The sequence below is a fragment of the Microchirus variegatus genome (genome assembly GCF_963457635.1).
Source record: "Microchirus variegatus genome assembly, chromosome: 9".
Taxonomy (NCBI): Eukaryota; Metazoa; Chordata; class Actinopteri; order Pleuronectiformes; family Soleidae; genus Microchirus; species Microchirus variegatus.
In genome coordinates, this window is record NC_139810.1 from 15845204 (window position 1) to 15863244 (window position 18041).

The window sequence follows — 18041 nt, forward strand, 5'->3', positions numbered from 1 at the left end:
AGCTTGCAACTTTTTTAACAGTGTCACTCAATGTTTCTGTCCGCAGTGAAAATAACATGTAGAAACATGTTAGAAAAGTTTCACAATGTTGACACTATTATATTTACCTGTGGTCCTCAGCAAGACAACTGCCAAGCTTTGAAGATGATTGAATAAGATTTGGTTGGAATATTAAATTACTGACACAGAGGCTCATCCATTCATAAATTAATTCAGTTTAAAAATACCCTCTACACTCTGAAGCAACATGCAAAATCATGTCATCGTCTGTGACTGACTAGTGTTCCAAATAAAACACAGACTGCATCGGACTCACATTAATAACATTAAGCTTTTTGATACAAACATAAATTAGCAGGTTTTTTTGTAGGCTGTTGTGGAGATTTGTTGTAACTCTATACTTGTGTCACATTTTCTCCCCCATAGGCCTGGAATCTGATGAGTCGTATGAAGGGGTGTCAGAGGCCAGTTTCAAAGATGCACTGGTGTTTAACAGCAGGGGTCAGAAGAATAATGGAACAGTGCCACAGGAGAATGGCATCAAGAAACACAGGTACTGCTGCGTTCCTGCACCACATTCTTGCAGCTGATTGTATATCTCAGTGTTTTCACCTGCATAATGTTTTGTCTGGAGATTATTTGATGACTCCTTCCTAAACCAGTCCTGGTCAGGGTTTTGTATTTTACATGACTTGGCATGTGAAAATGTTTTAGTAGCTTCATGATGTTTATTTTCAATTATTTCAGGAAACTTGTAAAATGTTAGTTATTGACACATAGCTGAGCTGCAAACATTAAGTATGTGGAAAGTAACACCAAACTCATGGCAACATTTGAGTCTGTTTTATAACTATAACAACTATGGTAACTTGGTAAGTATTTTCTTTAACTGTGGCTATTGTGATTATTAGAACATCTGTTTCATAGACACACATGGGGGAAGAAAGCTATTATGTGTTGGTTTACCAGAGGATTGAATTTCAGCAAGAAATCATGATATGTTTTGAATTTTGGCTCTTAAAAATATTAATGAAAAAGAAAGAAATAAGTAGACGCTCTTTTCATGTCTGGTAGCAAGGGACTGAAATGGTTGACTCACAGAGAAAATATTTAGCATTTGCTGCCAAGTTTGTTTTATTTTAGTGCAGCAATTATAGAAATACAATTACAATTAACTTTTTGTGAACAGCTCATACCAATTTGGGTTGAATCTTTTTCTTCCAAATTTAACATTTGTCACCCCTTTCTAATCTACATCTCTATGTCACATTTCAGGCTTTGCATTGTGATCATTATTTGTTCGAGGAGATCATCATCTCTGTAAATCTGTGTTTGAATGCGAAAGGCTTAAAAACAACAGCGCCATAGTTGAGACTCAATGGAGCCTAAAGCAAAGCACTAAAACAGCATAGGCAATGGCATACTCAGTGGCTAATGTAAGCAATACAATTTGCAGGTGTTGGGAAGAAAATTACCATTGGTTATTTTTCCCTCTTGAGTGGATCAAATTTGATCCTTAAAGAAAATGGCACCAGGTGTCATGTGTTGGTGCTTGCTCTTCATTTATGCCCAGTATTTCCTGCTCTCTTTTATTTCAGGACGGCATTACCTGCACCAATGTTTTCCAGAAACACAATCAGTGTCTGGAGTATCCTGAAAAAATGCATCGGACTGGTAAGAACCTGAAGATCAAATGCTATCAAATACTTTTCTTTACAAACAAATTTACTGTATATACTGAATAAATGTCAAAAGGGACCCTTGGCCCCTGGAAATCTTCACATCATCAAATCTGGCCCAAGTAAAAAAAAAAAAAGGTTTGGACACCCCTATACTAATCTATGACGTCAGCAGTTTTGGACAGCATATCTTATAATTATGATGTTAAAACTTATTGCACAGGGTAATAGCGATAGAAAAACGGCAACACAAAATTGTTCCCCTCGCTAAACAGGATCAGCTACAGACGGGCGTTGTTTGTTACTCCTTTAAACAACATATTGCATGACAGAGTACAGACCTGATGTTTATTTTTCACAGGAACTGTCCAAGATCACGATGCCCATTGTCTTCAACGAGCCTCTGAGTTTCCTCCAGAGAATCACAGAATACATGGAACACACATACCTCATCAACAGAGCCTGCTCGATGTCTGACTCCATAGAGCGCATGCAGGTTAGGGACACACACACACACAAATATACATACGCACACACATGCACAGACTAACATAGTCTTTATTGATGTTTGTCTTCAGGCAGTCGCTGCTTTTGCCGTGTCAGCAGTTGCGTCTCAGTGGGACAGAACTGGAAAACCCTTCAACCCTCTGCTGGGAGAGACCTATGAACTCATCAGGTACACATACTGTACCTACACACATGCTCATCGTAGAATCCCTGGTTTAGACCTTTCTATTGACGCTTCTTGTTGTTTTTCCTTCTACAGAGAAGAACAGGGTTTCCGACTGATATCGGAACAGGTATCCCATCATCCACCAGTCAGTGCCTTTCATGCAGAGAGCCTGGCCGGAGACTTTGTCTTCCATGGCTCCATCTATCCTAAACTTAAGTTCTGGGGCAAGAGTGTTGAGGCCGAGCCAAAAGGAACTATCACACTAGAGTTACTCAAGTGAGTTTTAGTGAAATCAATGTGATCTTGTACTTTTCTGCTTTCCATTGTTCTCTATTTGTTTTGTTCTTCCCCCGTCTTGAACCACTCCCTCCCACCGTTCCTCTTGTCTGCTCCCCTCCAGGCACAACGAGGCCTACACATGGAGTAATCCTTACTGCTGTGTACACAATATCATCCTCGGCAAACTATGGATAGAACAATATGGTACAGTGGAAATAGTCAACCACAGGTATGTAAAGGATGTCTCCACAGTGTTAGCTTAGTATTGACAAAGCTCTTTCTTAGCTCTTTAATGTTCGATTCTTCTGTGAGCAGTGATAGCTTTTTGCCACACTTAAACATGTGTGCAGTCTTTCCCATTAATGACCTCAGCTATGGTCCACACCGTGGGGTAGTGGTTAGTAATGTTGACCTGTCCAGCCCATGGGCAAGCTGTGTAATCCATATGTACACCACTTTACTCTTTACTTACAGAACAGAGTTGTTCAGCCTTCATGTCGTCTTTCTTTATTTACTGTAGTCACAGTATTTACTCTGATGAATAAAACTGTGACTGGATCACTTTGTAAACCTTTATTTATCTTGAGGAAGGCCACAAAGTTTATTATATCGCTGTCAGTCACACTCCCTATCTTATTCTAGCTTTTGCATTGAAGCAGTCTAATCATATTCCTAATGTTTGCTATAGTGATGAAGGTTTTGAACCTTTTCAGCCCTGATTTGATTCTGAAAACACAAGTAAAGAGGTGTAGTGCTATTACAATTAAATGATCCCCCTACTGTTGTTAGTAACAGTGCCATTTTCTCCTGAGAACCACACACTTACTCTATGTCAAAAATATTTTGCCTTTAATGTTGGTAATTACAGTTGATGGAACATGCATTAATTATATAAACTTAAATAAAGCAAAAATCCAGCATATATTTGATCTTTCTTCTTTTCTATTTGCAGCACTGGAGACAAGTGTGTGTTGAATTTCAAGCCTTGTGGGATGTTTGGCAAAGACTTGCACAAAGTGGAGGGATACATCCAGGACAAAAGGTCTGTCAACAGTTAAAACGATGTTAAGTTTCAAAAAGTTGATCAACTCATTTGATTTTATTTGTGGACCTATTCCTCCTCTTTGTTATTTTGCATTTCCCTGTTCCCCTCACATATTTGTCCGAATCTAAAATGTGCTTCCCCATAGTGCTTTACCTTTCTTGTCCACTTGCCCTTCCACTGTTTTTTTTCCCCTCATCTTTCCTCTTCTTCTGCCTCCACTGTCCAGTAAAAAGAAGCTCTGCATTATCTATGGGAAATGGACTGAGTGCATGTGGAGTGTTGACCCTCAGGCTTATGAGAACCACAAGAAGTCAGAGAAGAAAGGAGACAACAAGAAGCAAAAAAATGTGAGAACAAGTTAGAAAATCCATTCGACAATTTCTGAAGTTTCTGTCATTTTGCTGTGGGTCCCATTTATTTTACTTTGTCATTGGTGTGCACAGCAGTCTGTGGTCTTATTTAGGTAAACCCAACATAATTGTATACGTTAGTGCTTTTCTGGTGGGCTTAGAAAGACATTTTTAATGATCAGTCAACATAGAGTAATACATCATGTGAAATGTGTGGTTGCTATAGTGAAGTGTATTATTTGCAGGAGGAGCCGTCGGGAGCTGATAACGATGATGCTGATGACATGCCTGAGGTCCAGGAGACGGTGTCTGTTGTACCCGGAAGCACTCTGCTGTGGAGGATAGACTCCAGACCAGCTCACTCTACTATGGTATGAATATATAAACTCACAGAAGGGTGATTTACATGTCCTATACATGTCATGCAGTGTCATCATAGAAGAGAGGGCTCCTCCCCATTTCATCTGCTGATTCAGTGCCTTCAAAGGATATACGGCTGTTATTAATGCATTTGCTTCACTCATAAATGTGACTGAATTAAGATTAAAAACACTCAATATCCTTCTCTTCCTTCCCCAGATGTACAATTTTACCAACTTTGCTGTGTCTCTCAATGAACTGGAGCCTGGCATGGAGGCCACCTTGCCTTCCACTGACTGTCGCTTTAGGCCTGACATCAAAGCCATGGAGAATGGCAAAATGGGTAATTTGATATTCTAGCAGCAGTAAATAAATCAATCGTTAGCACCTTGTAGTTTATTCATGTGGTAGCATGTTGTATTAACTGCAGTCTATACAACTGCAGGTTACACATTAACCCAATGCTACCACCTGCTGGATTTTTATATCATGGTCTGAAATCGATGGGTGATATATCAACTTAATTTACTTAGAAATAAAAAAAAACATGTCCCAGCACAAGTCCACAAGCTTGATCCACATTCTGCATGTTTTAGACTTTAGAGGTTGTGACGTGTTGTGTTTGTGCAGATGAGGCCAGTCAAGAAAAGGAAAGGCTGGAGGAGAAACAGAGAGCTTCCAGAAAGGAGAGAGCCAAGAATCAAGAGGAGTGGTCTACCAGGTAGAAAACATGTGCACACACTTTTTTGTTTTGTTTGTGGGGAGATGAATGAGCAAGTTAATAACCAGCATCTACTGTACAGTTCAGTATTAAGCTAAAACCATATGCCAGTTCGCTTAGCTTTAAGAGCAGGAGAAATCGGCTTGGGCAGCTGATGCAACAATGTTTTTGTTTTTATTTTGAAATCTTAGAGCACAGGTGTTTTTCACTCATGACTTCATTATGATATCCTCATATCATAATGGATCAGTTCAAGAAATACATCAAGATCATACAAATACATATAAAAAAATATCTTGTATGTGAATGCAAATATGAAAATATGAGACTGGTATCAGTGTTCATTAACTTCCTGCAATGAAGCAAGTCGGCACATTTCCACTGAGATTAGTGGTGGTGTGGCTGGTCCGTCAGGTTCAGATACAAAACTTCCTTTCTCTCCCTCTTCTCCAAGAGCATCACATTAACAAAAGCACACAGTATGAATTGACCAGAAAAGGCTGAATAAACTGAAATGGAAACACAAATGAAGTGATAAAAAGCTAGAAAACCATATGAAGCTGTTAATAAACCTTCACATAATTAACAACAAAACAGTATATTTAAAAAGATTGTAAATAGTTTAGGTCATGACCGATTCTCACAGACATTTCACCTGCGTCCATGTCATTCAGGTGGTTCCAGATGGGTACCAACTTGTACACCAGCTGCCAGGACTGGATCTACACTGGTGGCTACTTCAGTAGGAACTACCAGGACCTGCCTGAAATCTACTGATTGCCAGCAAGCCTTCATGTGTCTTCCTCCTCCTCCTCCTCTTCTGTAACCTGCAATGACCTGCCTGTCATGAATTGGAGAGAGATGTTCTGAATCCACACACAAACCTTTACTTTCCTTGTACCTTCATCTAACTGCCTCCAGATGCCTTCACTCCTCTCAAACCGTGAAATGCTTGATGTCTCCTGTTTTTTTCCCTTCATGTTTATTTTTTTAACCACGGATTTGTTCCCAATGTTCTAAGATTTATTTTATTATGTTTTATTTTTTCTCAGTCATATGTGACCAGCAACATTTACCCATCTCTCTGGCCTGACAATGGCATAATAAGCTTCTTTTTTTTTCCTGTCCAATCCCAGTGGCAGAGAGTTGGTACATGCGATTCAAACAGCAGCTCACAAACTCACAGCTCCACCATGGATGTTTATCGTTTTCACAGTCAAATCTTTTGCGAAGCTGTCGTGTCATTAATGAGTAAAAGCAACATGAAGTAAAAAAATGGAGATGGAGGTGGAGGAATCACAGTGATGGATCAATGGATGGACGCTCAGTCACCGGGGGAAATCAGGGATGTGAATGCTCCTTCGATTGTGGATGATTTTTCTTTTTTCAAAAACTTTCAAGTCTTCAACAAATAATAAATATAGATGACAAAATTATAAATAAATATACTTTATTGGTAACGTTGGTCACAAAACAAATGCAAGCTTTTACCCACCCATGTGTCATGTCCCTTAAACATTTAATAACCACAATTACTTTCTTATTAACCTTCTACTTAAGGTTTATGCATCCAAACAAACCAAGACCGGTGGTCAAAAGATGTATGTTGATCATCACCAGCCTGGTGGAATGTGCAGCATTAATGGGACCAGATCTGGAATCAGAAAATATGAATGCGAGCACAAGAAATGGGACAACGTGCCTGAACAGACTGGATATGAAGCTTAATACAGGAAGAGACAAAGAGACGTCCTGTGCGCAGTGCATCTGTCAACATTTTGAACTGTAAACCTCATTAAACACCAGAAATGAGCGACAACATCATGACTTCATGTTGCTCCCGGGCCAATATTTGGACTTTAGCTGCTCAGTAGCTTCATCTTGATGTTACAAATACAGTACATGATATTTTAGAGAGCTCACTGTCAACATTTTGCCTTTTGTTACAGCTGAGCAGAACACCACACAGTGCGTTCCCGTTCTGTTTAGTGTTGTATATTCAGAAGTTACATTGGCACCTGACACTAAGCCACATGTTATCTTATCACCTGTGGTAAAGCGACTCATGGGGTCGGCTTTACGTGGATCTGACTTTCATTTTTATCAAGAGTTGACGTCAATTAAGTGTGTATGCTGAAATTATAATAACATTTACGAATAGGTCTTCAAACATTCCTCTCAGTCTGACATTTTTTTTATTAGAGATGCAGATGAAATGTGACACCTCAGCACGAACAGCATTAAAAAATCTCTTAACTATCGCTTTGCTCTTACTCAATCTTACTCAAATCAGACTTGTTATATCGACCTAATCACAATCACATTTGTGTCTTTTCAAGTGAAACATTCTGACAGTGAATACTGAGTAGTTAATAGTTTTTGTTGAAATAATGAAAAATTAATTTGAATTTAAAGCCCTCCATCACCTGTCGCCCCACAAGACTCTCAGAAATGTGTTTAACGACTGTTGATTTTGAAGGTTTTAAATGCCAGATGTTTAAAATTTGCCTGTAACTATTGTATCGCACATTGTGAAGAGTTGGTCTGATCTGTTGTTTTCTCACTTTACATTCCCCAACAACACACACACACACGTGTATAGAGTTACATAGATCAGTTGATTATCATATTAGCCCCACAATTAATCTAATTCCAGATAACTAAAAATAAGATTACAATGTGTTGAGCTACTTGGCACTACAGCCAGACTTGGGTCATTTTGAAGTCTGCATTTCCATGTCTTATCCTTGTTTCCATATTATTATTATTATTATTCTCAGTGCCTGGATTGTTGTGTTTCTCTCAATTTTTTTTTTTATGTTTTATTTATGATGTTTGAGGTTTTATTAAACACTTCTGTCGTCAAGTCTTTTTTTTCTTCCTTTGCCTGTGTTGCTGATCCAAACTGCTCTAAATTGTGTTTCCATTTCGTTTCGCCACAAAGGTCGTGCTTGTATTTGACTGCTGACATTGACAGTCCACTTGAGTCCAGTTATTTGATTTTACCGGGAAATATTTGTTTCTTTTCTGTGCGTCACAAAGATGAAACGATACAAACACTACTGAAGTTGCACCGTCGCATACGATTTAGGTGAAGTCATCACAGGTCAGCAGGAGTCTTAATTTGACTTTGATTGCAACTCACAAACCTGTTACATCCATCAGTGCTGACTAATGCTCTGTTATGAAACTAGATCTAGGTTTTATTGTTGCTTTGAGGTTGGTCTCTTTGTACGAAAAATGCCTTCTGTTGAATTTTTGCCTCCTTTTCTTGGACTGTATGATGTGGTTGTCGGTGTAAGTGAACAAGTGTTGCACAGAGGTAATCACAAGCAAAATAGCATAATATTTTGTGCAGTTGATTTATTTTTATAGTATTTAAGCAGTTTCTTTTTTTTGTTGTTGTTTCTGTGGTGAGAACATTGCACCAGATGTTGCATTTTAAGGTGGGGGACTGTGCGGAGGTCGTACCCACACTGTGCACAACTTGTGAGATTAATTAACAAGGGGGAAATGTCAACTAATAAAATCCTAATTTCAGTCTTTTGACCAAGTTTCATTCTTTTGTACCATTAAAAATGCACTGGCACAGCAGCTGAAACTCCTCCCCGCATTTAACATTTAACAGTTAAATGTTGATCTTAAATTGTTTAGTGTTTTAAATTGTTGATTATTGATCTTAAATTGTTTTAATTTCATAATTGATTTTTTAATTGATTGTGTTTTTAATTTCAAATGTATTTCCTGCCTGTAAAGCACTATGCATTGCCTTGTGTAAGAATGGCGCTATACAAATAAACTTGCCTTGCCTTAAAATAATATTAGTGGTAACAAGGATAATGTTAGCCATGTCCCATTCCACGGACTGGACCCTACGGAGTGTTCGGTCGACAGACACTCCGGAGGACCCGGAAGTCCATCGCTGCAAAATGAGACGGTCCAGACTACACATTCATCCAATAAAAGTACCTGTTCCTGTATGTTTATGCTAAAATGGTAATTTTCAGAATAAAAGACACCGTGACGTACGACACAGCTGCTCATCTTCACGCAGGTGTTTTCAATCAGCTGATGACCTCTGATTCCTTCCTTCTCTTCTTATTTATATTCCTCCAGCCAACAGTCCCATGCTGTTACTTTGATGAGAAGCTGCATAAACGTGCCGCAAAACGAAAGAAAACAAAAAAGACGCGGAAAAAAGTGTTGAACTAAAGAAACTGTGGTAATGCACTAAAATAATGTTTGCCATCTGCCACACAACCTCAAAAGAAGGAGGGAACTTCACAAAAGAAAAAAGAAGAAGAGAACTACCTCGGCGTTGCGTCAGACGCCAAAAACGTTGTGGTCGGGAGCATCGGCTCGTGGCAAGACGTGTCAAGATGGCGTGTTCGACCTGGTCCAGATTCATGGCCCGTTCAGAATGGTGAGTAACTTTTGTCAAGTTATCTTGATGGTGATTTATATGCTCCAACTTAGCCCTTCACTCTCAGCTCAATTTTGCCTTAATCTTTGCTATTTGCTCAATTTCAGCTTTGGTTCAAGCTACTGTCAGTTAAATGTTTGGCTTAAATGGCCTTAGCTCAATGTTGGCCAAGCAGAGCCTCATTGTCAGCTTAATTTTAGCTTAATTTTAGCTTAATTAGTAGATCACAATTAGTGCTGCCTCAATATTCAAGCTGTGCCTCATTGTCTGCTCAATTGTGGCTTAGTATTTGCTGATACACTTAAAATTAGCCTTCGCTTTATAAAAGCCATGCTGTGCCTCATAGTTGGCTCTACAGTCCCTGACAAAAGTCTTGTCACTTATCAATTTCGTAGAAACAACAGCTTATAACCTGACTTTTAATTATTCCATTCTTTTTAGAAATGGCTCATATGAAAGCTAAAACCATGCCAAATTATGTTTAATATACTAAAATAAATTTGCTTCACTGAAGAAATGTTGATCATTTAATGGACACAGAAAGGAGGGGTGGAGGCGTGGCTGACCTACTTCCACTGAGGACGCTGGTGATCAGCAACACCTGCGGCGGCTCCTCCTCACCTGCTCCTGATGAGCAATCAGGAGGTTTCCTAAGCCTTTGCCGCCCCCGGTCACCAGCGTCAGATTGTTTTAGCTCTACCAGTGGTTAACTCCTACTAGTAGTTAAACAGCTCTTGACTAGAGAGTGTGACAGTTGCCTTCCTGTTTCTTATTTAACTATACCAGTGTGCTGCTGCCTTACTTGGCCAGGTCACCATTGTGAAAGAGATCTTGATCTCAATGGTCTATTATCTGGTTAATTTAAAAAATAAATAAAGGAGTAAGCAGCTGCAATTAATCTAATTTATTTTTCATTATTTGATTTGTCTGTAGGATTTACTTAGTGTCTGGAGCTTTTTCTGTGGGTTAACTACTCACCACACACAAGCAATTTCAGCTAAGTGTCTATAGTTTGTTACTTTCTTTCACATTCAAAATGTGACATCAATGACCACTTGTTTAGGAAGCTTGTAGAGTCATTAGGATGATTTACCACCTAAAGCCCGAACCCCCGTCTCCCTCACTGACCCACAACCACACAGACAAAACACACTGTACATGCACATGTGGTGGATCATGACACTAAAATACAGACACTGCTACTGTAATGATTGACAGTGAAAACCTGTATTTATTGCCCTCTTTATATCAAGAAAAACTTTTGTCCTTAACTTTATGGTTGACTTGCATTTTTTTCAGTGGTTCTGTGACGATTGTTATTTTTGACAAGTTAGTTATTTGAACTTAAAGATCCCATGACATGCTGCTTTTTGGATGCTTTTGTATTGTCATTAGAGGCCCCCAAATACCATATCTAAAGTCTCTTTTTTTTTACCTATACAAGTAGTTATATGTCCTTGTATTAGTTTGTCCACCTGATATTGACATAGAGGGAATATTCAAAAGTCATTTTGGAGCAGCCCTAGCTCTCTGTCGTAGATTGTTTTCACATGGGTGAGGCGGTGAGCCACATTTCCTGGGCAGGCACAGCAGAGAAAGGGGAGGTAACCTTTCCCCTTATGACGACATAAAGGGAAGATTCCAGATTGGCCCATCTGAGATTTAATTTTCTCAGAAGTGGAGGATGATACCCAGGACTTGCTTTACACATATCACCATTTCTAGCCACTGGGGGATCATAGGCAGGCCAGGGGAACTCATCTTAATGTTAAAAAACATCTGAAAGTAAAATGTTCATGCCATGGGACCTTTAAATGTGTGGAATTATTTAAAAACAAATAGGTAAGGTAAATATAAGGAACACAAGACCTCATTTTGAAAATGTCCTAGATTAAATTCAAGATGATTTATTTGTCACATGAATTGTTATACCTGTACAACAAGCAGTGAAATGTACTCCTGACTTCGCTCCAAGACTGAGCTGACGCTCAATTTAAGAAATGTGGGACCATAGGGTTTCATTTTGAGAAAAATCTTAGAAATGAGACAAATCTTAGAAATGTGGGAACACAGGGCTGACCCCAGCAGAGAAGAAGAAAAAAGAAGTGTTTACACAACAGCCCGATTTTTTGTATTTCTCATTTATTTATATTTCCTGATTGAAATGTATTGTAAGGTCATTATTTGTCATTCATCACATTACATGGCATGATGCACCAGTTCTACTACACCCATTTTACAGGAGGAATACACGGAAACATACACAAGGTTTTACAATGGGGAAACGGGAAGTTTAGCTCATTGCACTTACAACAGTGAATGGAACACTTTGAAGTCATTTCAAGACTCTCAAGCTTTTTCTGTATTATATTTTCACCCTCTCTTCATCATTCAGTGGGTTTATTCTTTTTTTTTCTCTCACACACATCTCCATTAACCAGGTCTTTCTCTCTCCATCCTCATTAATACATTTGTCCACCCAAAAAAAAAAACAACCTAAAAATTACATGGAAGCCAGAATATTTTTCCCTTTTTTGTTTTTGTATATCTCATTTTACAAACACAACATGTATAGAAACTCTACACAGACCAATGTTTTTGGTTGTTTTTTTTGTTGTTTTTTTTCTTTTTAAATATCCAAATACAATTATTTTTTTTATTTTTTTTTTGAATGAGTTTGAGACAGTCCGCACGAGCCTGCCACACAAATACACGATGAGATCTTTGTTATTCTTTTTTTTTTAATCATTCAAATCAAACAACTGCTCTGGTTTGTTTACGTGAGTTTGATTGTGTTCGTACACAAAAAGCACAGGTGTCGGCAGGGAGGAGTCAGGCTTGCATACGCTCCAGCGTGTGTCGGCGCCGTGTGTCTGCGCAAAGGCCTCTCTCTCGCACCCGTGTGCATGTGTGTTTATGTGTGTGTGTGTGTGTGTTAGTATGTCTGAGATTTATACATGTTATACAGAACATGTCCTCCATGGCATTTACATGCTGTTTTCAAAGCAGACTCTGGTTGGCTTTTGTTTGGTATTTACACTAGGAAAAAAAAAAAAAAAATGGCAGCCCGTGAGGTGGGAGATCAGTTAAAAATGATGAGTTTGCAGGGAGGGGGGTTCAGGTCATGCACTTGTAATTTTTTACTTTGATGATTCATTACAGGTGAAAGATGAATAAACGCTCCCTGGTGGTTCTACAATAGAATAATGGGCCTGGTTTTTTCCCCTCATGGTTTTTGCTCGTTCTTGCACAAACATCTCAACTGTAAACTTCTAGTTTAAAACTCATTCTCTGTTCCCCGACTATACGACGACTGTCAGCGAGACCGACAGCAAGAGCAGTGGTGACGACACTACGGCATGAGCACTGCACGCTTTGCTACCTTTTGGTTAAGAACACGCACACACATGCGCACACAATCTGGGTTTCCCAAAAGCGTTTCAAAGCTGCTTTTAAATATAGTCAAAATCTTTCTTACTTTTTTTTTTTACTCTTGTGGCACTAGAGGTAGGCAGTAGTCCTCACATGTGGGACAAAAAAATCTAGACCTACATCAAATACGTGCCACGGAGAGTCAAATACCTGGAATAAATGCATCCTTATTGCTGAGACTCCTAACGCTGGATTCAAAGAAGCAACCTCCTCCATTTTTCTATTGCAAAGTAATAAAGAAAAGAGTTGCGATTTGGATCGCAACTCTTAGAGCTTTTGACTTTTATTATTTATTGTCTACGTCTTTGCGCTTCGAACACCTCTGAGAAACCAAGACTGTGGCTTTGTGATTTTGCCCACTGGTGATTGCTGTGGTCTGACCTGTAGTCGATCGTGTTCCCGGGAACAGACAGACGGACAGTATGGACAGAGACCACGACCATGGCTAGAGGGCAGTAACAGGATGGCTTTCATCAGTAACTAGTATTGTTGTATTGTAAAGCCCTTGCTGCTATGCATATTTAAGTCACCTTCAAGTGGCTGCATTTACACTGGAGCACAAAAAAATTGTGACGTATTTGATTTTATGTTTTCCCTGGTCGTGCCATTCAAATATTAGTTGTCCCTTTATTTAACAGCAGCCAAGAGAATGTCACATCTGTGTCACAGGGTTGGTTGGGAATCTGATTTATCGCTCCAGCATGGATGCAGCTCTTATTGTTCTCTCTCGTCTTTTGAACATCTCCACTGCGATGCTTCGTTTAGTGTGTGCTTTCCTGAGGAAAAGTGATTGAAAAACATTTTTTTTTTGTAAACTTCCTAAAATATGTGATGTGTGTTCAAGGATGTTGGTATAAATTTAAACCCAATGCTCAATTTTCGTAAAGCTGAAAATCAACATTCTTCCATTTAGGCCAGACTGAAAAAGCAAAAAAAAATAAAAATCTGGTTCGGATCATATTATTTTGGCTGTGCATATTCCAGCAATAATAATATAACATCTGTATAAACATAATCCATGTCTCTAGAACATAAAATCTCTCTTCTTTCGTCAGCCGTCTTTCTGTCCCCCTCTCAATATGATAAAAATAAATTCTCACACACCTAAAATTATCTGATAAATCTTTCACAAAATATATATATAGTCTGCACAGGTGCAGTGATTTGTTGAGCTAAAATAAAACCTTTGAGTATCAGGGAGTTATGGGATCTTTTCATACGGCAAAGAACACTTTTAAAATTTGAATTTCCATAAATAATGTCTTTAACTATATATATATATATATATTCCCTTATCATAGCATGCTGCTACCAATCTGTTGTGTTTTATGTTAATATTTTAGTTTGCACAGTGTATTCAGATCATATCTTTTATCATGGCCGTGGCAGTGCACCTTTTTTGCAAAGCACAACAACCACCGAGAGATTGCTAACGATTTTGGCCCATGGTCATAGAAAGAAAAACAAAAGCAGGGTTGAGAAGCTTTTCATGATCGCCCCTGAGCAGACACCAGTCATAAAAGGGAATCTATTTTTATGGTATAAATATGTCATATATTCATATATCTATATTGCTCTATAAATAACTATTTTCTATTTATGTGATTAAACCTCTGCTTGAAGTTGAAGTTTGCGTGTTTGGACGTGAGGGATATTTCACTGCTGCTGCTGCAAGTGCAGCAAATTGATCACTTTCAATGAGAAGATAATCATTTTACACCTGATTCTTCTTCAGGTTATGGGAAATAAGCTATTTCTCAATCTGAATTATGAAGAATTTCATATTTTTGTTTCAGTGGAAAATGAAGCGATAAAACATTATTTCTTATTCGTCAGCCCATATCTCCAAACCGTCCTGAATACACATTTAGTAAAGGGGAAAGGAGGGGACCCTGAACATGCCAGGAGAACACAATACATAAACCTCTCTTATTATTATCAATATTATCATATCATTATTATTATTATTATATCCTAACTTACAGGTGACTTATACACAAACAAATTCACAGAATCTTCTTACTTGGATCTATGAGTAATGTCAAATCAAAAACACTCTTTGACATTTGGAATAATGTGATAAATAATTATTCGTGTGACATTTTTTTTTTCTCCCTCTTTCGTCATCATGCGTCTGTTTCCCCAAATATGATAGATTGCATAGAACGACTGGAGATGAGAGGTCGCCTCTTCTGCCCACCATATTTGTTGATTGAACTTGTGTTTGTTTGTTTGTTTGCTTGTTTTTCTTTTTTTTTTTCTTTTCCACATTAGGGTGATGGTCATTAAATACACGCATACAGACCTCCACACACATACATACAAACATTAGGAACAGAACAATATAGAGGTGACTTTGAGGTTTATCTGCCGCCGGGTGGCATGCGAAGGTTCCCAGCGAGCGTTTCACACAGACAATATACAGCAGAAGTTGGTTGGTTCGTTGGTTTTTTGCTGAAGGCCTTGCAACGTTTGGCCCCCCCCGACAGAGTACGTTTGGAGCGACTGAACTGCAGATCCCACAATGCACTGCAGGAGCGACAGCAGGGAGAACACTGACCTGAGAATTTTTCCAAGACGACTGACAGTCTGAGAGAGAGAGAGGTTTGTTTCAGGGCTCAGGGTTTTACAGGTCTGGACGCCACCAACGATAGAAAATGAAGAGTTTAAAAAAAGGTGAGTGACTTTGTGACACAACCAAGTGTTTTATTTTTGGTTCCTCAGTCACACGAGTGCTGATATATATATATATATATATTTATATATATTTTAGCTTTTTGTTTGTTGTTGACACCATTACTGAGTGTGCTGTCTCGTGCTCTGTGCACATTTGAACACACACATGCTGATACACTCTGATGTGCAGGGAGCTCGATGAAGCTTTTTTTTTTTTGCAGACTCCTAATATAAATGTCCATCTCGGAGGGTCAGAAGAATGACATCCAAAACCCAAACCCCCCCCCGCCCTTTTCCGGTGACGACGACGACGTTGAGTCCAGTTCTGTTGCAAAGGTGTGACTGGTCTGCTTTTCAGTGCCTCTCTGCTGCCCTGCAGTGCTTTCACATTTAGGCTCCAGCTGACCGACACAGACAGCGCATCACTCCCGATTGGTCGGCTGATCGACGACATCAGTGTCTCACTGTCGGTCGGAGGAGAAGATCTGGTCGGAAACCAAACTCGTGGTGTCTCGGTGAGCTCCTGCTCTCTGATGTACTAGTTGAGTGGCAGTACAATGTTGTGTTGTACGGTTTGATGGTTACGCTCAAGTCAAACGTGTGGTAGATCAGTGGTGAGTTAGACAAACAGGCAACACATTTCTGTTTCCACACAAGATTGTGCTCTTAACTTTCTCTTCCTCTATTGCTTTTATAATTATTGATCCTAAATAAGAGTTGGGGGCTTGATTAAAAAAAGAAGAAGAAGAAAGCATAAATGAAATAAAAAAAAACAATATCAAAAGCAAAGATAATTGAAAAAGTATAAATTAATCTCACTGTGGCCAGTGTTCCAGCTAATAAAACAAAACAAAACAAAAAACCACGATGAAAATGTGTTTTACATGATGTCATAAAAAAACTTTCACTTCCGAATAAACCTTTGACAAATGATTAAGGCGATTTTTGGTAACCTGCAACATAAACAAGAGGCGACTAAATCAAGAACAACTAGAATACAATAAATAAACTACTGATGACGACAGCCAAAGATGTTGGTGGAGCATTTGGAGAAAAAACCCCCGTCGACACCAGCACTGCAGGTAAATGTTGTTTCAATGGCTTGTAATGGCTGAAAAAACAACCCAACCAACAAATAAATAAATAAAGAAAGAAGAATGTCTCTCACTCCTGTGGCCATGTTCCTGTGTTGCTTCAGTAATCTCTCTTCTTTGTCATTATTTGCGTCATCTAGCTTAGATTTTTTTTTTTATTCCCAGTGTCTTTATGGCCTTGGTTAAGTCACGATGAACAGTGTAAGGTCTTGGATATAAAGTTTCATGCATTCCAAATTCCTACTTTTTTCTTTGCTTTTTTTTAAATCCACAATACACTTCTTTTTTTTTATCCTTTTTTTTTTTAAAAGACATGGCAAGTTGAGGATCGTCGGGTGGGGGATTAGAACGAATGAAGACTCGGCATTCAAGAAACACAGGGAGGTGAGGAAGAAGAAGAAGAAGAAGAAGAAGAAGAAGAAGTGGAGGGCAACAGGTTCAGTTCCCATCTGGAATGTAAATAGAAACCGTGGAGAGAGAATACTCGCCGACGAAATCCCTCTGTGTCGGCTACATTGTTGTCGTCCTATTCATTCAAAAATGACAATTCCCAATTACTTAGCTTCCCTCTTGTCAGGTGATGTAACGAGAGGTCTTTAGTACCAGAAAAACCTGCAGGACTTTTTGTTAACTTTGAGACGAGATAGAAAAGAGGAGAGGAGCTGGTTGATTGCAGTTATTCCATCTATGAGCACATGACTGTCAAACAAAGAATCCTCAGAGTTACCATTCACTGGGCGACAAAGCAGCTCTCGTAGAGTTGTAGAATAAGATCATCCCTTCATTGTAGTTTTAGAAAATCCTCGTAGCAGTTGGTACGTGGACTCCAATGGTTCGAGTCGTCTTAGTCGTCTGTGTAGGTCTCTGGTGATGTATCTGTGGGGGAAAAGAGCAGCGAAAAGAAACCCCTGCTGCTCTGGATTTTGCAGCCTCTTTTGTTCACCAGTCGCTGAAGGCGTGGGGATGGATTTAACTCCGAGACGATGTGGATCCAGAGGCTCTGCAGCTGTTTAATTTGAAGTCTTTGCCTGAGAATGCTGGATGAATGGAAACAGTCCTGCTGAAGGTGGATGTTGACTTGGAATGATCTGTAAAAATAAACACAAAGAAAGAAAGAAAAAAGAAAGAGGAATTTCATATTACGCTATTATCAAATCGCTATGGCTGCAATGTAATCGTTCAGTTATTAACATTTATGCCAATTAATATGCATCACATACGTGATGAAACAATTTGAGTTCTCATTTTTGCAGTATTAGATTATCAAAAAGTTGACAATTTAGTAATCGATTAGAGCTGAAACAATCAC

General features: G+C 38.9%; 1 protein-coding gene across 1 annotated transcript; it reads left to right on the top strand.

The window, feature by feature from the left end:
- Positions 1 to 426: 426 nt before the first annotated feature.
- On the top strand, positions 427 to 8555 carry LOC310932375 (oxysterol-binding protein-related protein 2-like). The gene is made up of 12 exons (XM_083895684.1): positions 427 to 553; positions 1599 to 1674; positions 2041 to 2175; positions 2258 to 2355; positions 2446 to 2628; positions 2753 to 2860; positions 3584 to 3673; positions 3903 to 4023; positions 4272 to 4397; positions 4606 to 4729; positions 5017 to 5107; positions 5782 to 8555. Exons 2-12 carry the CDS (start codon positions 1618 to 1620, stop codon positions 5882 to 5884), a joined length of 1236 nt encoding a protein of 411 aa, XP_083751810.1. The 5' UTR covers positions 427 to 553; positions 1599 to 1617; the 3' UTR covers positions 5885 to 8555.
- Positions 8556 to 18041: the final 9486 nt, after the last annotated feature.